Source organism: Eucyclogobius newberryi, unplaced genomic scaffold, assembly GCF_026437365.1.
Source record: "Eucyclogobius newberryi isolate DKJ021-1_F unplaced genomic scaffold, fEucNew1.0.hap1 SCAF_5, whole genome shotgun sequence".
Lineage (NCBI taxonomy): Eukaryota > Metazoa > Chordata > Actinopteri > Gobiiformes > Gobiidae > Eucyclogobius > Eucyclogobius newberryi.
Genome location: NW_027316167.1, coordinates 41569607 through 41595630, shown reverse-complemented (window position 1 = coordinate 41595630; position 26024 = coordinate 41569607). Strand labels below are relative to the sequence as shown.

At 44.7% G+C, this 26024-nt stretch overlaps 1 protein-coding gene across 1 annotated transcript in view; it reads right to left on the bottom strand.

Moving 5' to 3' along the window:
• ddb1 (damage-specific DNA binding protein 1) overlaps positions 1 to 26024 on the bottom strand; it is a 131878-nt gene that overhangs the window by 64943 nt on the left and 40911 nt on the right. The window contains exons 13-17 of the mRNA XM_072465912.1: positions 21777 to 21955; positions 18280 to 18443; positions 13754 to 13861; positions 10012 to 10219; positions 6253 to 6348 (exon numbers count right to left, since the gene is read on the bottom strand). Of these exons, the coding sequence (XP_072322013.1) occupies positions 6253 to 6348; positions 10012 to 10219; positions 13754 to 13861; positions 18280 to 18443; positions 21777 to 21955 (755 nt within the window). The remainder of the gene's footprint in view (positions 1 to 6252; positions 6349 to 10011; positions 10220 to 13753; positions 13862 to 18279; positions 18444 to 21776; positions 21956 to 26024) is intronic.

Sequence of the window (26024 nt, the reverse complement as noted above, 5' to 3'; positions counted from 1 at the left end):
GGTAAGAAGAGCACACTTTTTACAAGAAAAACTGCTACTTTCAACCTAAACCGCAGTGACTCTGTGTCGTTTCCAAAACTGTCTAAAAACCAGAAAGACCAGGCTGTTTCTTGGAACAAACTTGGAGCAAAGCCTAAACGATACAAAGATAAGGTGAAGTCACCTAAAATACAGCTCACAAACAGATTTTTACCACTTTCAGAGATGGAATTAAATGAAAAAAGGAAAGATGACGTGGCTAAAATACAGCGAGAAGGATCTGTGCCACAAGCCAAGGTCATTGTCTTAGTTGGGGACGGCGCGATAAGTCACGTGACGCATGAAAAGATAAACACACATTCTTTTCCAAGCGCCACTGTTTCTGAGATAACGTCACTCCTTCCAAATATTATGGCTAAGCATGGAGGAGCTAAACAGCTGATTGTGCACGTGGGTGCAGTGGACATGCGGCGGGAACAGACTGAAGTTTTGAAAAAAGACTTCTTGAAGTTATTCGACGTGCTTGATAAAATGGAAATCAAAACATTCATAAGTGGACCTCTTCCAAACATCGACAGGAGGATAAACAAGTTTAGCCGGCTTCTTCAGCTGAACACATGGCTGTCCAAAGAGTGTCCCCCGAGAGGACTACACTACATTGAGAACTTCTATCTATTCTGGAAACGAGAGGACCTGTTTAAGAGAAATGGCCCCCACCTATGCAGAGGTGGAGTGAGGGTGCTGACAGAGAACCTGCTCCACGCTCTGAGGCATTGGACTGGGCCTGGACAGGGTCCTGAGCAGATAGTTAGAGAAGAGAGGAATGAGAGAAGAATTCCTGCTCCATCAGCCAGAGACCGAGCCAATGTTTCAACATCAAAAGCACCACAACCTCAGCCTCCACCAAAGGATTCATCAGCAGCTGCTCCACCACCACCAGCAAAGGATTCAGCTCCAGCTGCTCCACATTCACCTCCACCGCCTCCAGCAAAGGAACAATCTTCAAAGGCCTTGGACCCATCTGTGACAAGCCCAACAACATCCCTGTCATCGCCCCTGCCTTCACACCAGCCCTGGGTTCCCCCTGCAACATCTACTCCCACTAAAGATTCTTCATTCTCCTTCTCATCTCCACTCTCACCCATGGGCCTTCCCAGCCATTTTGAAAGTCTGATCAAATCAGGCATTAAGATGGCTCCACTCACGCCCAATATAGCAAGGGCTATGTCAATACTTATCAACTCTTCCCTGCACAAGCCGACTACACCAACAAAAGCCCCACCACCCATCCCCCCTCGCCTCTCACCTGGTATCTCCCATAGCTAGGATGCACTGGGTCTCAGCGTTGCCGGGACTTATTGTCATATTAAAAATCAAACCAACCCGGGGCCCTATGTAAAAAGAGCCCCCCCTAGTGCTATTTCTGTAGTCACATCATCACAGAGATGGAAAAACAAAATGCGAGTCAGGCCCAATCTGAGAAATGTGATTCATATTCCCTGTGAAAAGATAAAGCCCAGTCTCACTGAAACTAGTCTGAAACTTGCTGTGCTAAATGTCAGATCCTTATGTAACAAATCTCTCTTAATTAATAATTTTATTTCTTCTTATAATCTTGATTTTATGTTTTTAACTGAAACATGGCTTGACAAAAACACAGGAAATGTAGTTCTGATAGAATCTGCTCCACCCAACTTTAAGTTTGAATCTGAAACACGAGAAAACAAAAAAGGGGGTGGAGTCTGTGCTGTCTTTAGAGATGAAATAATTACCCGCAGGTTGTCTTTTGGGGTGTTTTCATCATTTGAGTATGTATCCTTTAAAATGGAGCTAAAACGGTCTCCATCCATTCTCTTCATTGTTTTATACAAGCCTCCCCAGCACTGCCAAAGTTTTATTGATGATTTTACTGAGATGCTTTCAGTCATATGCACAGACTGTGATGGTTTGGTCATTACAGGTGATTTCAATGTGCATGTTGATAATATTTGTGACAGAAACGCTAAAGAGCTTGATGCTGTCCTTGAAACCTTCAGTCTTACTCAGCATGTGAGAGGCCCCACCCACAGCAAAGGACACACTCTAGATCTCATAATTACAAAGGGGGTAAATATTTCAAATGTTAATGTGATCGATGTTGCTCTGTCTGATCATTTCTGTGTCTTCTTTGACCTGTCTGTTTCTCCCAAACCTCCGGTTGGTCCTGCAGTTGTTCAGAGGAGACACATAAGTGATGGCACAGGTGCACTGTTTATGGAAATGATAAACTTCGAAAATGTCTCATGTTCTAATGTAAATGATTTGTTGAACTCTGTTACATCTAGTGTTTTGAATGTTCTGGACACCATCGCCCCTATAAAGGCTAAAATGGTTAAAAATAAGCAGAAGGCGCCGTGGAGAAATGATGATTCGGTCAGGGCACAGAAAAGGGAGTGCCGCAGGGCCGAACGGAAATGGCGCAAGTCAAAGCTCCAGGTTCAAAAAGAGATTTACAAAGAAAAGCTGAATATGTACAACCTAATCTTATGTAGAACTAGGGAAAGATATTTTTCTGAAATAATTGGAAGCTGCAGTAACAACTCGCGTGTCCTGTTTGCCACAGTAAACAGATTAACAAACCCTCCAGCTCAGCTGCCGTTAGAACTCATTTCCACATCCAAGTGTAATGAGTTTGCATTATTCTTTAATGACAAAGTTCAGGGCATTAAAAATGCTATAAATCCCACAATGCAAAAAATTACCCTAAAACCACCAAGACACTTAGAGCTGACTCACTTTGCACCAGTAACTGACAAAACTGTCCATGAGATCATCACCAGTCTGAGTTCATCTACATGCTGCCTTGATGTGTTACCCACCAAATTTCTAAAGTCTGTGCTGAACAGTTTGTTAGCACCACTCACTCACATAGTTAACATGTCGCTTCAATCTGGAACATTCCCAATGTCTTTGAAAACTGCGGTCATAAAGCCTCTCCTAAAGAAGAGCAGTCTTGATGCCGCAGTACTGAGTCATTACCGGCCCATCTCTAATCTGCCATTTTGGGGCAAAGTCCTTGAAAAGGTTGTTTACCAACAGCTCACAGATTTCCTCTTAATAAACAACTCATTTGATGTTTTTCAGTCAGGTTTTAGACCTCATCACAGCACTGAGACTGCTCTTGTCAAGGTGACAAATGACATCCGCCTGAACACTGACACGGGCAAAGCCTCAGTCTTAATTCTGTTAGATCTGAGTGCTGCTTTTGACACTGTCGATCATGGGATCCTCTTACAGAGACTAGAGGACTGGGTGGGCATCGCTGGCACTGCCCTAAACTGGTTAAGGTCCTATCTGGAAGACAGGAAGTACTTTGTTGAAATTGGTAGCTGTGTCTCAGACCACATGACCCTGACCTGTGGAGTGCCCCAAGGGTCAGTCCTGGGTCCCCTTCTGTTCAACCTCTACATGCTGCCGTTGGGTCAGTTGATACGCAGTGAAAATGTGCCCTATCACAATTATGCAGACGACACTCAGATCTATGTTTCACTATCGGCAGGTGACTATGGACCAGTAGATTCACTCTGTCACTGCATCCAACAGATCAGTTTGTGGAGGCAAAACAACTTTCTCCAGCTGAACTCAGACAAGACTGAAATAATCGTTTTTGGCCCACAGAAACAAAGAGAAAGTGTTAGCGGTCACCTCCAGAGTCTCGCTCTAAAACCTACAAACCAAATTAGAAATCTGGGGGTAATAATGGACTCAGACTTGAACTTTAATAGCCACGTCAAATCAATAACATCAGCAGCTTTTTACCATCTAAAAAACATTGCCAAAATCAAAAATATAGTGTCAAAACCAGATTTAGAGAGACTTATCCACGCGTTTGTCTCCAGTAGATTAGACTACTGTAACGGCCTGCTCACTGGTCTCTCCAAACGAGCTGTAAAACAGCTGCAGTACATCCAGAACGCTGCTGCTCGGGTCCTGACTAGAACCAGGAAGTATGATCACATTAGTCCTGTTCTCAGGTCTCTGCACTGGCTCCCTGTGGCTCAGAGAATAGACTTTAAAGCAGCTCTGCTTGTGTACAAGTCTCTCCATGGCCTAGCACCAAAGTACATCTTGGATATGTTAGTGCCATATGAACCATCTCGGACTCTGAGGACCTCAGGGACCGGCCTCCTGCTGGTGCCCAGAGTCAGGACAAAACATGGGGAATCTGCGTTTCAGTTTTATGCAGCTAAAATCTGGAACAGTCTTCCTGAAGATGTGAGACAGGCTTCTACTCTGACAATGTTCAAATCTAAGCTAAAAACTGTTTTGTTTAGCTGCGCATATGACTGAAAGGATTTTTTCTTTGCACTCTTCTCTTTTGTTTGTGATTTTATTAGTTTAGAAAATCAGTTGGATTGATAATTTTTAATTTAGTTAATTTTATTGTATTTCTGTAATTTCTTTGTGATTTGAATGCATTTTTCCTGCTGTGAAGCACTTTGAATTGCCTTGTGTATGAAATGTGCTCTACAAATAAACTTGCCTTGCCTTGCCAGACGCGCACACGCGGCGCAGACGCGCACACGCGGCGCAGACAGACGCGCACACGCGGCGCAGACAGACGCGCACACGCGGCGCAGACGCGCACACGCGGCGCAGACGCGCACACGCGGCGCGGACGCGCACACACGCGGCGCGGACGCGCACACACGCGGCGCGGACGCGCACACACGCGGCGCAGACGCGCACACGCGGCGCAGACGCGCACACGCGGCGCAGACGCACACGCGGCGCAGACGCACACGCGGCGCAGACGCACACGCGGCGCAGACCTGGGATTCGCCACAGCTCAGCTCCATGCACAGCTCTCATTGGTTTATCTTCTGCATGTTCCATGTCTCGTTCATGTGTGTGTGCAGCGCCGTGTGTGGCAGCGCCGTGTGTGTGCAGCGCCGTGTGTGTGCAGCGCCGTGTGTGTGCAGCGCCGTGTGTGTGCAGCGCCGTGTGTGGCAGCGCCGTGTGTGGCAGCGCCGTGTGTGGCAGCGCCGTGTGTGGCAGCGCCGTGCGTGTGCAGCGCCGTGCGTGTGCAGCGCCGTGCGTGTGCAGCGCCGTGCGTGTGCAGCGCCGTGCGTGTGCAGCGCCGTGTGTGGCAGCGCCGTGTGTGGCAGCGCCGTGTGTGTGGCAGCGCCGTGCGTGTGCAGCGCCGTGCGTGTGCAGCGCCGTGTCCACACCTGATCATTTACAGCATAAAGCACAAAATCAACCACTCTGAAGCAAAGTACTCTATGTCTCTCGATTTAATATTGTGGATTACAGTGGCATATTTCTCTCCACATTTGCATAACATGGAGCAAATATTATGCTTCATATAGGTTTGATAAAAAAAAAAGTGTATTTGTTAATTTTTGTGGTGGAACGGTTATGTGATAAAATGTGAATGTATGATTATATTTCTGTGATGTATTTTATCTGCATAATAATGATATATTATCTGCATCATTAGTCTCAGAGAAGAACGGGTGTGTGAAAAATTGCATTTGTGAAGGGGTCGTAAAGATGGGCCAAAGGATGTTTACCCTAGGAGGGGGGGTGACAGCCCAGAGGAGTTTAGGTAATGTTTACCCAAGGCTTGATCTCTATGGAAAAATACCAAGTGCCTTGATGTGAGGCTGACCAATGAGAAATGTGACCCGCCTATTCCAGAATATCTAATAAAACCAACCAACATGAGAAAAAACGGTGTGAGACACAGGAGGATCACGCAGGCTGTTGTACGCAGCCTGCGTGATCCTCCTGTCCCGGCGTTTTCTCCCATGCATGCCATACAAATGTCTGATATTTTTGTGTCGTTTCATATTCTAAGTTGAATTGTGTTCTCTATGTGTTAAGGAATAGCATCTGGTGTATGTCTCATTCCATGGCAGGTTAAGAAAAGTTTAAATGAATTATTTGTTTTAAGTACAGTGCATTTTGAATATGTCTGTCAATTTGCCAAAATGAAATGAAAGCAATAAAGTGAGAAACGTGTGACGAGGAGAAGATCAGTCGGCACGGTTACATTTAATGACATTTCCACAGGGAGAGGAGGGCCTTATTCATTTAAAAAGTGATACTCTCAGTCTCTCACGCAGAGTTTGAGGCACAGAAGACATCTTTTATAGTAGATGTACCAAAAAAGAAGAGCAAGTAAAAGCAAATTGAATCAGAGCAAAGCCTGGAAGCTGTGCAAGTGCAAATATGAGCAGTATGAATGGAGTCTGTATGAGGCGGTGCTGAGCGAGAGGATGGTCTGACCTGGGAGACTCGTAGAGCGGCACCGTGCGGATGTGCAGCTTCTGGATCTCATCTATGGTGCCGATGGTCAGAGTGCTGTTGTTAGCCAGAGCCAGGCTGGAGGAGGAAGAGGACAAAAACAATATTAACACAAGCAGTAGAAGCAGGACCAAAGTATGAGTCTGTATTACACTTCTGGCCTTCTTATTGGTGCTGGTCGTTTTCAGCTCTTTGGGTAATAAGGGCTTTTCATTAGAATGATCCATAAACAGGACGATGAGCCAAGCGGATGACCAGATACGGAAGACTTTTATTTGTACTTCATCCAACTACAACTACCACTGCTCCTTTCACCCACTTCCATGGGATCAGAATAAGAGGAAGTGGCTAAAGCAAGACGACATTGGGCCGTTTTGTCGGGGGTAACATTAAAAACTCTTTTTTTAAACTCTTGAATAAGGATAGACAGACGGGAACAGTTACATACAAATGCAGAAAACAGAACTACCGGTAGTTCATTTTAAACTCACTTAATGCATTTCTAACATTCTAATTATTCACTGTGATGACTTTATAAGCACTTTTCACAACTTTAAGAGCAGATTTTGGCAGTCAAGAGTAAAGCTAACAGACATTGGCATGTTCAGCGCATTCCTGCTTTGAGGGGAATAACGTGTGGATGCAGACAGCACACAGCGGTCTCATTCTCTTACATGTCTGTACTAGGGATGCTCGTTTTCCATTTTGCTTTAACCATTTGTTTGTGCCCTTGGCGGTCAATAGTCGGTGAACGGCTCATGTTAACGCGGTGCTTCTGTTTGCACTGTCACAACACCCACAATGCATCACAAGAGAAGACTCAGTGAGTCTTTGATTGGGGCACATCACGGTTAAATGAAGGCTTCTACAGAGACGCTTTGACGCACTGATCAACAAAGCACTCTTAAGTCCAGACGCGTGCTCTAAAGTCTGTAATCAGTAATCTGTAACATCTGAAGCAAAAAGTTAATCCAGTCTGTTTTCTCCACCAATGTGAGAGCAAAGTCAAATAAACCATGAATAATTAATATTAGTCTGTAAATACTGCAGTGTTACTCCTGTATGAGCAGTCTTTATGACATAAATCCACTATTTTGGAGTTTCAGTGATCAATGTCGTGGGTTTTTCATGTCTTTTCTAAAGACTTTGTCAAACGTGCGTGTGTGTGTCGTGTGTGTGTGTGTGTGTGTGTGTGTGTGTGTGTGGGTCAGACGTGTGTGAGAGGGTCAGACGTGTGTGTGAGGGTCAGACGTGTGTGTGTGAGGGTCAGACGTGTGTGTGTGAGGGTCAGACGTGTGTGTGTGAGGGTCAGACGTGTGTGTGTGAGGGTCAGACGTGTGTGTGTGAGGGTCAGACGTGTGTGTGTGAGGGTCAGACGTGTGTGTGTGAGGGTCAGACGTGTGTGTGAGGGTCAGACGTGTGTGTGAGGGTCAGACGTGTGTGAGAGGGTCAGACGTGTGTGTGAGGGTCAGACGTGTGTGTGAGGGTCAGACGTGTGTGTGAGAGGGTCAGACGTGTGTGTGAGGGTCAGACGTGTGTGTGTGAGGGTCAGACGTGTGTGTGAGAGGGTCAGACGTGTGTGTGAGGGTCAGACGTGTGTGTGTGAGGGTCAGACGTGTGTGTGTGAGAGGGTCAGACGTGTGTGTGAGGGTCAGACGTGTGTGTGAGGGTCAGACGTGTGTGTGAGGATCAGACGTGTGTGTGAGGGTCAGACGTGTGTGTGAGGGTCAGACGTGTGTGTGTGAGGGTCAGACGTGTGTGTGAGGGTCAAACGTGTGTGAGGGTCAGACGTGTGTGTGAGGGTCAGACGTGTGTGTGTGAGGGTCAGACGTGTGTGTGAGGGTTAGACGTGTGTGTGAGAGGGTCAGACGTGTGTGTGAGGGTCAGACGTGTGTGTGTGAGGGTCAGACGTGTGTGTGAGGGTCAGACGTGTGTGTGAGAGGGTCAGACGTGTGTGTGAGGGTCAGACGTGTGTGTGAGGATCAGACGTGTGTGTGTGAGGGTCAGACGTGTGTGTGAGGGTCAGACGTGTGTGTGAGGGTCAAACGTGTGTGAGGGTCAGACGTGTGTGTGAGGGTCAGACGTGTGTGTGTGAGGGTCAGACGTGTGTGTGTGAGGGTCAGACGTGTGTGTGTGAGGGTCAGACGTGTGTGTGAGGGTCAGACGTGTGTGTGTGAGGGTCAGACGTGTGTGTGTGAGGGTCAGACGTGTGTGTGTGAGGGTCAGACGTGTGTGTGAGGGTCAGACGTGTGTGTGAGGGTCAGACGTGTGTGTGAGGGTCAGACGTGTGTGTGAGGGTTAGACGTGTGTGTGTGAGGGTCAGACGTGTGTGTGAGGGTCAGACGTGTGTGTGTGAGGGTCAGACGTGTGTGTGTGAGGGTCAGACGTGTGTGTGAGGGTCAGACGTGTGTGTGTGAGGGTCAGACGTGTGTGTGTGAGGGTCAGACGTGTGTGTGTGAGGGTCAGACGTGTGTGTGTGAGGGTCAGACGTGTGTGTGAGGGTCAGACGTGTGTGTGAGGGTCAGACGTGTGTGTGAGGGTCAGACGTGTGTGTGAGGGTCAGACGTGTGTGTGAGGGTTAGACGTGTGTGTGTGAGGGTCAGACGTGTGTGTGAGGGTCAGACGTGTGTGTGTGAGGGTCAGACGTGTGTGTGTGAGGGTCAGACGTGTGTGTGAGGGTCAGACGTGTGTGTGTGAGGGTCAGACGTGTGTGTGTGAGGGTCAGACGTGTGTGTGTGAGGGTCAGACGTGTGTGTGTGAGGGTCAGACGTGTGTGTGAGGGTCAGACGTGTGTGTGAGGGTCAGACGTGTGTGTGAGGGTCAGACGTGTGTGTGAGGGTCAGACGTGTGTGTGAGGGTTAGACGTGTGTGTGTGAGGGTCAGACGTGTGTGTGAGGGTCAGACGTGTGTGTGAGGGTCAGACGTGTGTGTGAGGGCCGCAGAGCCAGGCTGACCCACTCTCCACTGCCCTTTCATATTTAGAGACAAACTGTTGTTCAGAGCAGGTCGGTCACGCACATTTCTCCAAACGTCTTGCACCCCCCCTTGGCACGGCACCCGCCCAAACGGGTGCGCCCCACACACTTTGAGAAGCCCTGGGTTGTACCATTGCACACTTTAGAGCATTTGGGACACAATAGGGCTGGTGATATGGAAAAAATATTTATTTTTTTCACATTGATTGATTTTGATTAGATTTTATTTGGTCTTTTGAAAAAACACCTAAAATGGCCTTTGTAATTATGTCATGTATATAAGCATAACAGAATTTTAATCTGTGCCATTTAACACAATGTTCAAATTCCTCCAAAGTCGGCTTTCTGCTGAAAACCTCATGTTTTTACTGTGGTTCGACTGTGGACCCTCGAGCCCCCTGGACACATCCTGATGTCGATGATGCAGTCACACGATCAAATACCTGGGACCAAGTGTGTTAAACGCTTTGAAAAGACCAGACGGGATCCCGGGGTTGAAAGAAGGGTGCAGCTTTAACTATTTCTGTCACAAATTAAAAGACATATTTTTGAAGAAGTGTCAACAAAGTTGGGCTTAGAAAGCAAAAACTGTCTCTCTTAAGTTATTTTGTCATTAAAAATCCTCAGAAATCCTCATATACTTCAGAATAACCCACAATAGAGAAATATTAATTAATCAGAGAGTTAAGGGTAGTACTTGCAGTTTATGTAGATGAACTAACAAAGCACACTAGCAGCAGATCAGAAATGAAGGCGTGTCTTCTACCTGTCGGGATAACCTTCAGAGTTCAGGGGGCACATGTAGTTGACCTCCTTCAGGTTGACGTTTGAGAAGACCAGCTTGTGGTTGGACGAGTAGATGACTGTAGGTCGGTCAGAGCAGGCAAACACGTTGGAGGTGGACAGAGATCTGAAGGTCCTCAGCACAGTGGGTTGGGTGCCCAGTGTCACCTTCTTGCGCTCGCTGAGGGCCCCTGTGGGAGCGGAGAAAGAGGGTCAATGCTAATGCAGCTCAGCCAGCGAGCCGTGTGGGTGGACGGTGCCTGAGTGCATCCTTCCACTGACCACACTATCATTTTATATAAACATCCTTTGTGACCAGTGGATTTGTGTTCCATCAAAAACATTTGATCGTTTTGACACATACTTAACAAAACCAAAGTAATTGCATCTGTATTATTCAGACATGTCAGTCAGTTCTGGCTCATGAAAATTGCAAATCAAATATATAAAGACAAAGAAAAAGAGACAACCAACTACAGTATACGTTTATTAGAGCTGCGACAATCGTATTTTGATAATTGTAATTGTTCTCTGGACTAAATGGACTTTAAAAAACACACGGAAACACTGTGATGGGAATGTTAAAAGGAATTGATAAAACACATAGTCAACAAAACAAATTGTACTAATTATACCTGTTATCCTTAGGCGGATTGTTGTCCAACTGTCTCTAAAGACACCTCTAGTAATTAAAACCATACTTGTTTTTAAGTACGTGGATTATATACAAAAAGTCAGTCTCTGTGTAAAGGTAACATTCTCTATTTTGACCCTCAACAGTTAGAACTACAAGTTTTTTGTTAAATATGAGGCTGTTTATAGCTGCTGTTTGTATGTGAGGCCTGAAATACACTATATGTCATTACAAAAACTAGTTGGCCACTTAAGTTTCAAATGTAAGATCATTATCTGTAGAAACAAGTATTTTACCACACTTTTTGTAATAATTGGATAAAAGGACCGTTCCCTCGTCCAAATCTATCCAAACTGGTCACATTTAGAAAACATTTGATCACTTTTGACTTCTTCAACCTAAATACATCAATGAGGGCTCTATTGAAAGCTTACAACTAGAGGAATCCATTTCTTTACACAGAGACACTATATTATTATATTGAAATTCATATTCGGTCGGTCCCTCATCTGCCTGAAGAGTGGGTCCAGCTCCAGTCTCCCTCGTGTCCGTCTGTGAGAGTCGGATCTCTCCTTCACTGGAACTCCTCCAGGTTTCTACGCTTTTTTCCCAAAGAGGTTTTTTTTGTAGTTTTTCCTGGCCGAGAAGGAGAGTCTAAGGACAGAGGACCCTGGGACATCGTCCCTCGCCACCACAGACATTGTCTGACTTCATCGCCACCACAGACATTGTCTGACTTCATCGCCACCACAGACATTGTCTGACTTCATCGCCACCACAGACATTGTGGATTCATTTCTCCCTGTGGCCCTCAGAGGCAACTGTTGTTGTGATTTTGGGCCTTACAAAAATAAATTGATTTGATTTGATTTGATATTCCATAAATAAAAAAAAATGTTTCACAATAAAAATAGACAAAAACAAGTCTTATTTGAGCACGTTTTGCGCATAGAACCATCGCACGGCTCTAAAGTGGAACTTTTTGGAGAAACCCCATAGATGTTACACATCCCCGTGCTCGTCTCCCATTGGCTGTTTGTCTGTAGCGTCAAACACAGTCTGTAATCTAACTGGATGGTTTAGCAAGGGTGGGACTTGTGCGTAATTTGCATCTCTATGTGACACTTCATTGGCTTTACTGGGCCGTAGAACTGCCAAAACCCTCCTGATTGGCTAATCTTGGTGTCAATCAAAAGCTAACACTTCCTGTTAACTTCTGTAGCAAGGACATTGCGGTGAAAATCCTATTCTCTTTGATATGGGCAAAAGAAAAAGAAAAATGCAGTTGACAAAAACTTTTTTTCTGCAACATGGAGGCCTTCATGGATCCAACATACCGTATGTATTGGACCTAGGGATGCGTACCGCTACGAAGGACCGGATCTGGACTTCAGGTCAAAAAAAAAACGAAACCCCGGTGATTCGGTTCTGGACTCACATAAAATATAGCACTCAAATACATATCCTTTTTGTTCTAGAATCTAGACCATCTTAAACCTTCCATTGATCGCGAAATTCGCGCTAGAAAAGACGTAAACACTGCCATGCGCCACCGTCAATAGCGCACACGGACCCTAATTAGTGACGCACGCGTCTTCAGGGCAGAAGTGAAGCCAGCAAAATAAGTTTAAAGATGCAAGAGACAGAACCGTGTATCCACACGTGAACACTGAAGTGAACCGTGTATCCACACGTGAACACTGAAGTGAACCGTGTATCCACACGTGAACACTGAAGTGAACCGTGTATCCACACGTGAACACTGAAGTGAAGCCGGTAAGATCGCTGGCTTTATCTGAACTGTTTTAAGCTGTGGCCGCTGTGTGCGTTTATGTGTAGGTTTATGTGCTGCGGGTCAGCGTGGTCTTTGGTTTGGGTGTAAATATGAATGAAATAACTTAAGTGTTATGTTGTGGTGTGATGTATTTGACATTAAGTAAATACAAAGTAAAGTCAAAATAATATTGCTTAATTGCTGCATTCATTAATTGGAGTTTATATTTTGTATTAGTATTTTGTATTTGTATTCTACAGTTAAATATGGTCTAGTGTTTAATGCTGCTAATATGATGTATTATTTTGATTTGTTGTGTAAAATATTTTCATATTCTACTTTTGACACTGCTAAGTTGATGCTTTATAGTGATTCAAGTTGACATTTATGCTAGTTTTTGTAACTCTGTTATTTTACACTGTGACTTCATTATTTACACTGGTGTTTTGTCTGTTTGAAGGTTTTATCTGACTTTTGATGCCAATGGATCTGAACATTAAAGATGGAAATGTGTCTAAAGGCAAAACATTGTATCAGATGAAACAGCTACTTTGACCCTTGACCCAGACTGACTCTGTCAACAATACTCAACATGCTCTTGTTGTTGAGTTGAGTCTTAGCTAGTAGCTTGTGATTTGTAAGTTGTAACTTCTGTTAAAAACAGTGAATAAAGCAGACAAGTTGAGTTTATTTCACTCTGCAGTTAAGCCTTGTGTTTGATAGTTGTCCTTGTGCAAGTGTCTTCAACTTAATTTAGCCAAGTGTCTTGTGTTATGCTGTTGTAACATTATGTAAATATGGCATGGTTTAGGTCTGGATCTAATGAGTCCGGACCTAAACCTAAACCTCTGGATTCAAATCCGGACTTGAACCTGAACGTGGGTTTAGGTCTGCATCCCTAATTGGATTTAATTGTTTTACTGGATTTTATTCGTTGGACCATTACGAACGGATTGAGACCAATCTTGTGGGGAAATATTGAAGTTTGACGTGTACAGAGCCTTCAAGGTAAGGAAAGTCGAAACTTTTACTTTGAGCTTTTCTGTACAAAGACCGTGTCTGTTCGATCTGTGATTGTTGCACGTGAAAATGAGACTTTAAGGTTTAATTTGATGTGTAGATTATCAGGCTTTGTGATTGGGGAGCGTGATGGCACACGAGTACGTGATGGCACACATGTGCCTTTCCCACCCATGGGACGCCAAAAGGATAGTTCATACGGGTTCACTGTTGCTATACATGCCATTTTCCCCCTGGAGCTGGAAAGGGGACAGTTAAAGCGATGTAACTCTGAGCAGAGGAGAGATGGAGCCGTACCAGAGGTGAGGTCCAGTCCGAAGTAGAAGAGCGCGCCGTCTCCTAGCGCACAAAGCAGGTAGTAGCTGCCCTCAAACGTGGTCATGAGGATGGAACGGGGGATGATCTCTGAAAGGACACAAACAAATCATGTATTCCACCCAGAAAAGTACTCAGAACCGCCCCACCCCCACCCCCCAGGAGCAGAGGCAGGAATGTCAAGAAATGCATTGAATTATAGCTCTGGCTGGCAACCAACATTATACAGCTTACACAGTACAGGCTGCAGCAGAAATAAAAGAGACTTTTCTACTTGTCTAGTGTTGGAACCTTTTTTTAAATAATAGTAACGGTAATAATAGTAGTTGTTGTTGACGCGCAAAGTGTTAAAGGCAAGGCAAGTTTATTTGTACACAAGGCAATTCAAAGTGCTTCACAACAGGAAGAAAATAAACCACATGACAAGACATGAGAGAAATCACAAAACAGTTTAAGACATAAAAGAGTAGGTAAAATCCTTTCAGTCACATTAACAGCTAATCAAAACGAGTAGGTAAAATCCTTTCAGTCACATTAACAGCTAATCAAAACTGATTTGTCTTAGATTTGAACATTGTCAGAGTAGAACGTGTCTCTCATCTTCAGGAAGAATGTTCCAGATTTTAGCTGCATAAAACTGAAATAGATTTCCCATGTTTAGTCCTGACTCTGGCACCAGCAGGAGGCCGCTCCATGTTTAGTCCTGACTCTGGCACCAGCAGGAGGCCGGTCCCTGAGGTTCTCAGAGTCCGAGATGGTTCATATGGCACTAACTACCTGGAAAGGTAGAGGACCAGGACCAGGACATTTAGATGCTAATCAGGTACTCAGGGTGGTTGAGCCAGGGTCTCACAAAGACAAAGAGGATTCTAATAGCCCATTAAGATTCTGAATAGGCTCGGTAGATACAAGGGGGGAGTTTCTGTTGAAACAAACAACTCTTTCTACTTCAGGAAGGCTCCTCCCAATGGGCGGGTCTTACCACAGAACAGTATTAATATCGGAGTTCTCGATCTAAATTCTTTTATTGACAATGACTCTTGGATGAGAGTCGAAACGTCTATTTTTTTCTAACTGAGTCCAGATGAAACAACTGAAGCTTTTTCTACAATGGAACACGCCTGGACGAATGAGGGATTACACCGACATGGTAAAAAGCTGCTGATGTTATTGATTTGACGTGGCTATTAAAGTTCAAGTCTGAGTCCATTATTACCCAATATAACTTGATTTGTAGATCTAGCAGCATTAAGACCGAGTTCTCACGGCTACACTGGCTGCTGATAGCTCAAAGATCATAGGGCCTCAAGAGGAAGAAACATCTCTAAAGAGCTTGTGAGAAAGAAGAATCTGTGAGGGGCTCATGAGGAAGGGGCCTCTGTGAGGGGCTCATGAGGAAGGGGCCTCTGTGAGGGGCTCATGAGGAAGGGGCCTCTGTGAGGGGTTCATGAGGAAGGGGCCTCTGTGAGGGGCTCATGAGGAAGGGGCCTCTGTGAGGGGCTCATGAGGAAGGGGCCTCTGTGAGGAGCTCATGAGGAAGGGGCCTCTGTGAGGGGCTCATGAGGAAGGGGCCTCTGTGAGGGGCTCATGAGAAAGGGGCCTCTGTGAGGGGCTCATGAGGAAGGGGCCTCTGTGAGGAGCTCATGAGGAAGGGGCCTCTGTGAGGGGCTCATGAGGAAGGGGCCTCTGTGAGGGGCTCATGAGGAAGGGGCCTCTGTGAGGGGCTCATGAGGAAGGGGCCTCTGTGAGGGGCTCATGAGGAAGGGGCCTCTGTGAGGGGTTCATGAGGAAGGGGCTTCTGTGAGGGGCTCATGAGGAAGGGGCCTACTGTGAGGGGCTCATGAGGAAGGGGCCTCTGTGAGGGGCTCATGAGGAAGGGGCCTCTGTGAGGAGCTCATGAGGAAGGGGCCTACTGTGAGGGGCTCATGAGGAAGGGGCCTCTGTGAGGGGCTCATGAGGAAGGGGCTTCTGTGAGGGGCTCATGAGGAAGGGGCCTACTGTGAGGAGCTCATGAGGAAGGGGCCTCTGTGAGGGGCTCATGAGGAAGGGGCCTCTGTGAGGAGCTCATGAGGAAGGGGCCTCTGTGAGGGGCTCATGAGGAAGGGGCCTACTGTGAGGAGCTCATGAGGAAGGGGCCTCTGTGAGGGGCTCATGAGGAAGGGGCCTCTGTGAGGAGCTCATGAGGAAGGGGCCTCTGAGGGGCTCATGAGGAAGGGGCTTCTGTGAGGGGCTCATGAGGAAGGGGCCTCTGTGGCTTTCTAAAAAGCTCTTGAAAGTATTAGACAAAACATATTCAATATACGCGCAACAAATTAATTTGCGACCATCGATAATTCCCCCTCCCAGACATTAGTAGAGGGAAAAAACTGTTGCTATGATGCAGTGAGAAATATGCATGTGGTGTGAATGACAAGTATCAAAAATAAACCCAACTGTGGAATATTATGAGCTCTGACTTGCTGGATGACTTTTGGAATAACTTTATGCTTGTTATGTGGAGTGTGTGGAGCTGTCAGTTGAGCCTGTCTGAGCAGCTCCTGTGACAGTGTGAAGAGGTTATGGTCCATCGCATCAAACACGGCCAAAAGATCAGACTGGACACATCTCTCTCCAGGAGACTAAACCCCAGTGGACTTAGCGGGCATGGATTAATGTCAAACTTTAGTGTTAAAAGGTCTCACATTATGAACAACTGACATGTGCTTTGAACGGTTAAGCCCAACATGCTCTGTGCCACTGGTCAACATCATGAAGTGGGGCACAACAGGAATAGGAATAATAGTCGCTTGAGTTCTCAAATCTATTTTTTTTTTTTAAATGCGCACACCTTGAACAGCTTGAACAGTCTTTCTCTGTGGTCATTTTTGTACTGTACACTGACGGAACTCGCTAAACACACACCGGCATATCAACCACGCATGCGTAGCCATGGAAACGAGGCTGCAGGTGTGCAGTAGCACGCAGGGAATGACTGACATCCACGCCACAAGGAAATAAGACTCTGATTGCTCGCCAAAAATCCTCTATTATGCCTTTAATGAAACAGGAGTAGCAATCTGCAGATGACCTCTGGATGTTGCCATGGTGACAGGAATGCACACTAAGGTGGTACCACGTACAATCCCCACGTGGAGATTTATGGCATCACTGCAGGAGCAGTGAACGTTGGTAACAACCTTTTCCATCGAATGACTTCTTTTGAAATTAAAATTAATTCATTTTCTCCCCAAGACAAAAGCTAAAATGCTAAGAAGACTATGTGGTTTTGTTGTCCACAAGATGACTTTACTGTACATAATGTTATTGTGTTCTACATGTTCATTTAACAGTTTTACAACTTGTCTTGTGGATAATTTTACCTTTGTAACTATGTGGCCTAATGTTAAAGCTAAACAATGGCTACATTACTCCAGATCTTCTTCCCCTATCAAGCTCTGACTCAGCGTGCGTGCTGATTGGTTGAACAATGGCGGCAAAACTCAATCCCCGCAGGGGTAAGTCAGGGAGAGAAAGAAGACAAACTCGGTTCTATCTGAGGGTTCCATCAGAAAGTTCCATCTGAGGAGGTCCATGAGCTCAGATCTCGGGAGATGAGGGCTCAAGTCTGGCCTAGCGATGCTAAGCTAAGCTACAATGCAAAGACATTCCAGAGACACGCCTGCGGAAGCTAACTTTTCACTCCCATAAATAAGATTTCTGTGCCCGTTTTTGGACGTGATTGAGACTGCATCATGCAAACTCAAGTAAGGGACGTTTTTGCAACTTTTCAAGTCCAGGACAGTCTCTTCAGACCAGTCTCACAGTGCAACGGCCCTTTCTATCTGAGGGACGCCTCAGAGCCAAGGAGAACGCAGATCACTGAACCCGATCCAGGGCTTCTTTGGCCTGACACCGTCAGAGCCTGGAGCTCCAGAGCAGCTGTGCTCCGGCCAGCGTGTGGATCGAGCTGGGTGTGGACCCCTGAGTGACCCCTGTTTGTCCGTGTCGCCTCCCTCGGACTCCACGCAGGCCGATCTCCTCATAGTTTCTGGTTCAGTTTGTATAATGCACTTCAAAGGCTGATAATATTATCTTAGAATTAACTAACATAAAACTAGACAGATCTAGAACCATCATGTGTAGCGTTTCCATCTGTTATTGACTCATTTACATATTCCAAATTCATATATCTGTTTAATTATTTGGTCAATAAAACTTCATGAACCACATTTGGTAAAGTGTTCATTCATTTCCAGAAAAGGTGTCAATGTCACGGTTACGTTCTCACAAACCTTCAACGAGCAAATACATTTGAATAAATTACTACATTTTCGCCCTCTTTCACGAGTGGGAGGACATTCATAACCTTACAGTACTTGTACTAGTAAGAATACCCTACACAGGATTCATCAGACTAGATTGAATGAAGCTAAATACAACTCCAGGTGTGCTTTTGATGAGGGAGATGCTATAACATGGTTAAAAGCTCAAGTATCTGTAGCAGGTGTTAGCGGTGCATGACCTCTCACCTCCTCCCAGCATCTCCTTGTGCAGGGCTGTGAAGCAGGGCAGCTTGAGCACCCGCGCAGAGATGTCCGTCCACAGTCCCACAGCGCACAAGGGCGATTCACCGCCCGGCTCCCCCAGCGGCGTGATGTCCAGGCAGGCCACCTCGTGTTCCATCTCTGTGGTGCTGTGGATGAAGGGGAAATGGTGTCATGTTATGCAAGAAAGAAAACAAATATTTCCATGGCACATGCTTTTCAAATGACAAAATAATAATAATTCACAAAACGTATACAGACTGACTACATGTTTAGTGAAAGTCTATTAAACTATAATACTATTGATTGCCTTGGGAGCTTGGGAACCCGAATCATCTCGCGGAAGGAGGAATTAAGTATTAAAATCGGTCCAACTAGTTCCTAGCTTTAACAAACCCACTGGCACATCGTTTATATCCACATAAATACATTTTCAAGCATGTGCACTTTAGAGCAGCTTTTTTCAGATGGTGAAGTGAAACTAGGGTGGACGACCAAAGCAGTGCGGCTTTTGGCTCTTACCTCCGAGTTGATGAGAATAAAAATACTTTATTACCGTAATCTTTTAACTTTAAGCCGCTACTTTTTTACCCACACTATGAACCTTGCAGGTTTATATAAAGGTGCGGTTCATTTAGAGTTTACTGGCTAACGGCCATCGAGGGGCACTCTAGCCCAAAGCACAAGTGAAAAAGACAACAGTGGAAGCACTGTGTTCGCTGTGTGTTAAGCTTCAAAATGCTGTGTGTTTTATTACAATCAGACTCATATTCACTGGTCTGGTTCATTAGTCTGGTTCATTAGTCTAATGAGGAAGTGAATCTAGACGCGGCTAAACGCAGAGACACATGGAGCGTGCACATGTGATGTACGGCAGTCTGCAGTTTAGAACCTGCTGCAGTGAAATGAGGGGAAAGTATGGACAGATGTGATGTGTTTTCTATAGTTTATGCTTCAAAATGCTGTGTGATTTATTACAATTCATTTTCACTGAGAAATAAGTTGAATTGGCCCCCGCGGTCCACTGCGCAGCAAAACCCGCGCTTTAAAAGTCAACCGGAGCATTTATGTGTAAATATCTCATGTTACGTGAGCACCTGCAGAATATTGAGAGGTGTGGTTTGTATATGTCCAATTTCATTTTTCTGTATACATTTTGTTGGCGTGGTTTGTATTCAGGAGCGCTCAAAAGCCCGAAAATTACAGTAATAGCTGCAGACAGCACACTGCGATTTCATTTTGTCAAAAAAAAAGAAGCTTTTACAAAAACACAAAATGTACTATTCATTCATTCATTTTCTACCCCTTGCTCCCGTTCAGGGTCGCAGGTGACTGGTGCCTGGGCACACCCTGGCCAGGGTCCAGTTTGTCGCAGGGTTAACACACACACACAAACATTCACTCTCACATTCAATCACTAGGGCCAATTTACAGTTGCCAATTTGTAGCACAGACAACATATAATTATAAATGTATGCTAATTGATGTGATGTGAGATGTGTATTGTTAATGAAGTGTAGTTATTCTTTTATTTGCTCAGCTGATCGCCCGCCAGCTGATGCGGGGTCGGGGGTTAATCTATTTCTCTCTCTTCTTTTGGACACACGGTCAGGCTGCTGGAGCTGGAACAAAGGACTAGTGCAGACACCAGGCCAACCTTTTTTGGATTATCACCGGGTTTGGAGCAGTAATCGAGAGCCTTGTCTTATTGGACAGACCGGTGAGAGCGTTCCTTTTTTGTTTGCTCGGCGCGGTGGTGACGGCACGGACACGCTCGGCTCCACGCTCGGCTGCACGCTCGGCTGCACGCTCGGCTGCACGCTCGGCTGCACGCTCGGCTGCACGCTCGGCTGCACGCTCGGCTGCACGCTCGGCTGCACGCTCCACGCTCGGCTGCACGCGGCACATTCATTTTTTGGTGTGTTGCGGGAGTTAAAAACTGCCTTTTTTGTTGCAACTAACGAAAGGATTTATTTTTGGACTTTTGGGCCTACTTCGGAACTCTGGGCTATTATAGACGCTGGGAGGACCTGCGCAAAGGATACAGACTGGGAAACCTTTAAGGGGAACTATACAAACTTTTTGGGACAAATTGTGTTATTATTTTGGGAGTGTCTACAGAGCCGCAGCGCGCGGCCGAAACTGCCATGTTATTTAGTGCCGCGGCTCCTGAAACTGCTGCGCTATTTGACCGCGCCGAGGCTCTGCAGCCACGGCCTATTATTTTAAAGTCTCCAAATATAATTTGTTGTTGTTTAAAGCTGTGCCTATCCTTAACTTGAAGTTTTAAATGCATTTAACATCTGCAATGGTATTTAAGTTATCATAACCCAATACATATCTTTTTTGATTGGTAATTTCCCATTGGGAGCGTTATAAATTGACCCAACACATGCATGTGTTTGGACGGTGAGAGGAAGCAAGAGAACCCGAGAGAAACCCCATGGTCACACGGGAAGGACATGCAGACTCCAGAGTGTGATGTTGGTCTGGCCCAGGAATGGAACCGCTCTGCCACTGTGCACAAGATGTGCCTATTTACAGAGGAAAGGTCAGGTTAAAGAGAGATAAACCACGAGTTTAAGGGGTTATCCCTACACTATTCCTAAGCGTCTTAAAAATGTTTCATGTAATATCCATTTTGCCCCATCCAAGGTGCATCATAAAAGCAGCACTTGCTGTGAAAAATGAGACCGCTGTGAGTGGTTTGGATCCAATTATAGAGTAGAGCTGGGTTTCGATTCAAATTTAAAGAATCGATTCGATTCCGATTTTTACGTTTCAAAATCGATTTTTTCGATTTCTCAGATTCCATCCAATTCGCTCCGATTTCGATCTGATTTCCGATTCGATTTCGATTCGATCCGGGGGTTAATGTTATTAAAAATGAAAAATGTATTTGAACCGTTTCCTTCACTTCATGACTGTGTAGAGAAGCAACATATTAAAACTAGTATTATATCAATATTAAAACAGCAAATCGTACAAGTATTGTAGTTACTGATGGAAGACTGATGAAAAGGTTAAGGGTCAATCTACCTTCAAGAAAGAGAATCCAGGAGTCCTGAATTATCTTTCTTGAAGGTAGATTGAAGTTCACTGAGGGAAATGTAGAAAATAATTTTAATTTAAAAAAATAAAAAAATAAAAAAAAATAAAAAAAAAAATTTAAAAATCAATCTTTGGACGTACGAATCGATAATGAGTCATTAATATGCGAATCGATTAAAAATCGGAAAATCGATTATTTCAACCCAGCTCTATTATAGAGTATGTTATTCTGTGTGAAAGAGGAAATTTGCTGTTACTATGCTAATGGTTGTTAGCTTTACTGTAATGGCAAAACTCGCTCCCTCTGAAAGTTCTGAAAGTGCTTATAAACTCTTGGTGAATAATTAGAACGCTAGGAATGCTTTAGATTAGTGAGCAATGCATATGGACTGCTGCAAAGAGATTCAAATGTTTTCTGTTTTTCAACCTACCTGATCTGTTTAAGCTCTCCAGCGAGGATCTGCAGGTAGTAGAGTGCCCGTCCCACCGCCAGCACCACCTGGGTGTGGTTACAGGCTGCCACGCTGATGTTCCTCCCCTGGGGCTCTTTCCACTCACTTACCAGGGCCTTACTGTCCTGGAGCACCAGCCGCACAGAGCCAGATGTGATCTGCAAGCACAAAGGATCAAATGATACTACGCATGTTTTCAAGACGAGGAATTAGGGTTAGTTAGAGACAGCGACACATGTACATTGTGCCATGGTTAACATGATCAGTTTAATCATGTGCTCACACTAGGAAGTAGTGGTTCCAAACATTTTCCAATTAGGCTACCCCAAAATAAATTGTCTGTTTGCTTTAACCCGAGTCAACATTTTTTAAGTGGGTCGGTCGGTAGGCAAATTCTTATTTTTTTTTACTTTGAAGGCAAAAAATAAGATCCAAATTTTGCCATTTTTTGAGTCGGAGTGACCACCAGGGGTCAGGCTTCAACAGTCAATGGCGGAAAACGTCTCTAGCAACCAGATCAGGAGACTAAATCTCACGATTTTAAGATATTTCAATCGACCTTTTGTACGCCGTTATCCTTTATTTTGGTAGCGAAGGCGAGCGGGGGGAACATGCGGGGGACACGGGCGCCGCCATGTTTGTTGTGATGTGCTGGGCGTGTTTCAGAATGCAGAATGCATTGCGTAAGTCAAATTTCACACCCTGATAGAGAAATACATGTCCTATGGACACTTCAGTGGTGCCGTCAAAGGGAAACTAACTTGTATAAAGCAATATACCAACCTCATGAGCGCTCTTGTTTCGTTACAGACGCATGTGTAGGGACTGAATAAGAAAACACACATGCTTTGTGCAGTGCGTTATCAGTTGCTGAGGATGAAAGAAAGGTTTACCAACGTGATAAAAATATTTGATACAGCGGTTAAGGAAAGTCCGGTCGGTGAGTCGGCGAAACAATTGAAAAATAAAAGATTTTGACGTTTTTTCAACAAAAAGCTGATCTTTTTTTTTCAGTTGGCTAGTTTCAAACCGGGTCAGTCGGGTTACGGCAAACATATTATTAGACATATTATTTTGCTCAGCCTTACAGATGATGGAGGCCACTGCGCTCAAACTTGGCCACGTGTTTGTGTGTAGAGATTTTTGTTTCTCATGGTCTGAGAGTCCTTCAGCTGCTTTTTTGCAAACTACAGGCAGCTGTCATGTGCCATTTACTGAGTGACCGCTTCCATTTGGCTTCTCTACCATACAGGCCTGATTGGTGGAGTTCTGCAGATACACCGGAGATCTGCAGAGTCACCATCAGGTTGTCTCCCCGATAGCTCAGTTTGGCCGGGCAGCCAGCTTCAGGAAGGTGGCTTCAAACATTTTCTGTTTTCCAGATGATGGAGGCCACTATGCTCAGAAGGACCTTCAATGCTGCAGAAATGTTTCAGTCCCTTCCCCAGATCTGTGCATTGATACAATCCTGTTTCAGCAGTTTACAGACATTTTCTTGGACTTCATGTCTTGGTTTGAGCTCTGACATCACTGTTATCTGGGACCTTCTATAAACAGGTGAGCTTTTCCAAATCATGTCCAATCAACTGGAATTATCACCGGTAGTGATGTCAAGATAAACTAGTTTTTCAATTACCTTGAATATTTATGGTTACAGTAGATTATCTGTGGGGCTTTTGAAACCTTCAGGTATGTCGCAGGAATTTCATATTTGCTGAAATCAAAAGCCATTTTAATTAAAACATCAGAACAGGTCAAGTTACAATTTAACATGGGAACCCTTATTTGATAGGAGATTCAAAATTCTTGCATTCGTTATTATTATACTACTACCACTACCACTACTAACCACTACCACTACTAACACTAATGTGTGAGTTTGTGGAGAGTTTCTGCTTGAATTTCTTTGCAGGATGTCAGAAGATCCTCCCAGAGCTGCTGTAAATCTTTCACTTGCGGATGCTCCAAAAGGTTCTCAAAAGGGTTGAGGTCAGGGGAAGATGGGGGCCACACCATGAGTTTCTCTTCATTTATGCCCATAGCAGCCAATGATGTAGAGGTCATGTTCACACCTACAGGGACCCTAAAGGGGCCGACCAGCTCTCTCCCCATGATTCCGGCCCAAAACATAACCCCGCCTCCTCCTTGCTCACGTCGCAGCCTTGTTGGGATATGGTGGCCGTCCACCATCCGTCCACCAACCGTCCACCACATGCAGGGTGGCGTGGCACTCATCAGTGAACAAGATTGTTTGAAAATGAGTCTTCATGTATTTCTGAGCCACTGGAGCCGTTTCTGCTGGTGAGCATCTGGAGGATCCGAGCCTCTGGAGGATCCGAGCCTCTGGAGGATCCGAGCCTCTGGAGGATCCTCTGCACCAGCAACCTCAAATAACTGGTTTACTTAGTAATGGCATTTTATCAGCTGCTCTCTTAATCCAACTTGTCTAGCAGAAACCTTCCTCATTGTGCCTCTGCATGTATCCGTGTGTGTGCTCTGAATCAGCTACAAATCTCTCTCAGCAATGATCACGTTTTTGTTCATGCTTTTCTGCACTAGAGAGATCCTTTTTCCTTCACATATTGCTTTATTGGTGGTCTGCTTAAGTAGTAGTCTTCCTTTAATTGGACCTGGCAAACTAATTGGCACAAGTGCCTGAGATTGATTTCACTGACCCAAAGAGCCCTGAGACACTAAACCATCCATGAGTTTCACTGGATTTGAGGATTTGTTTTTAATAAGATTTGAGGTTTTCTGCCATACAAATCTTGATATGGATTCATTCCACTCATCAAACGGACGATTGGTGAGTGAAATTGGGAGAAGAAATAGTGGAGGAAAGGAGTATCATTTTTCTCTAGGATAAATAGTTCTCTATGGAGGACAACGCCTAAATATTTAAAGGATTCCTCTTGCCAAGCTCGTAACAATAACCCCCAAAACAAAATTCCACAAAAAGATTTGCTGCCGATTTCTTGTAATCGGCTCCCAAAGACAGACCTATTTTTGTTAGCGCCGCGGACTAACTGTATGCAGTGATGTGGCAGTGACGCTATTTCGACCGATGAGCGTTGATTAAACCCTGAAAACCTTGCGCGCAGCTTGTTGTGATGCGGTTTGTATGTAAACAAACATGGCTGCTGACCGGCGAGGTTCCGCATCTTCACAGCGACATGAACGAGAATATCCGTGCTGTTTGCACATCCTCGACACTTATAATGAACAGACTAAGGTCCTAACTAAATCAACTTGTAATACTTTTCGGCGGATTGCGAAGGAATGGCTTGAATTCGGCGGAAAAGAAGCAAATGCCTTCAAAAAAGTGGAAAGCATGTTGGACTGTGAACACGAGACACTCTGGGAATCAGTACTACAGTACTACAGTACCACCCTCGTGTTACAAGAGATACACCGAGAAACTATTTATGCCAGAGAGAGACATGTAAACCATCAGAAACCGGCACTAAATCTAGCAATGGTGAGTAGAAATAATCACCTTCACTACTAGTAGTGTATAAAATTATAAATTATTCATCATTAATTTTATTCTTTGTGTCATCTTTGTAGATTCCAGTAGTGATGAATATTCAGAATGTATTTTGCCCAAAAGACTTAAGATCTGCGAGTAGTGGAGTAGAAAAGCCCCAAGGACAAACAACAATTCTTCCTGCGGTTTGTATCATATGAAATAAGAAAGACAGCGATATCACAGAGGGACGAAAAGGACAGAATGACAAACTTGTCCAGGCTGAAACTGAATCATGTGGTATGTAAAATCTCATTCAAGAACATTTCATGAAATATAGCTTGTCAAAATGAATTTTCTGGTGAAATAGATTAGCTCTCACTAAAATTGTCATTTTTTGCAGGAAACCCCAGAAAAGCTACCAAAGTGAAACAGGATGAGTGACTATAAGATAAGATATTCCTTTATTGTCCCACATGGGGAAATTTCATTGGTGCAACGCAGGTAGATACAGAGGTAGATACAGAAGAACAGATCACTTATAGGTATGACTCCACATTAGAGAAAGAGACTGCATCACTATAGAAGTGCACTACCACTACAACTGCTATAAAAGCTACACTCTTATCAAAGACAGTTGGGAAAATGAGGTAAAGATGAACATTTATGTTATTGTCATTATGATTTGCCACAGATTATCTCTGTTATACTTTGTATAACAAGAATTATTAGAGTGACACCACATTGGAAAGTATGATTTT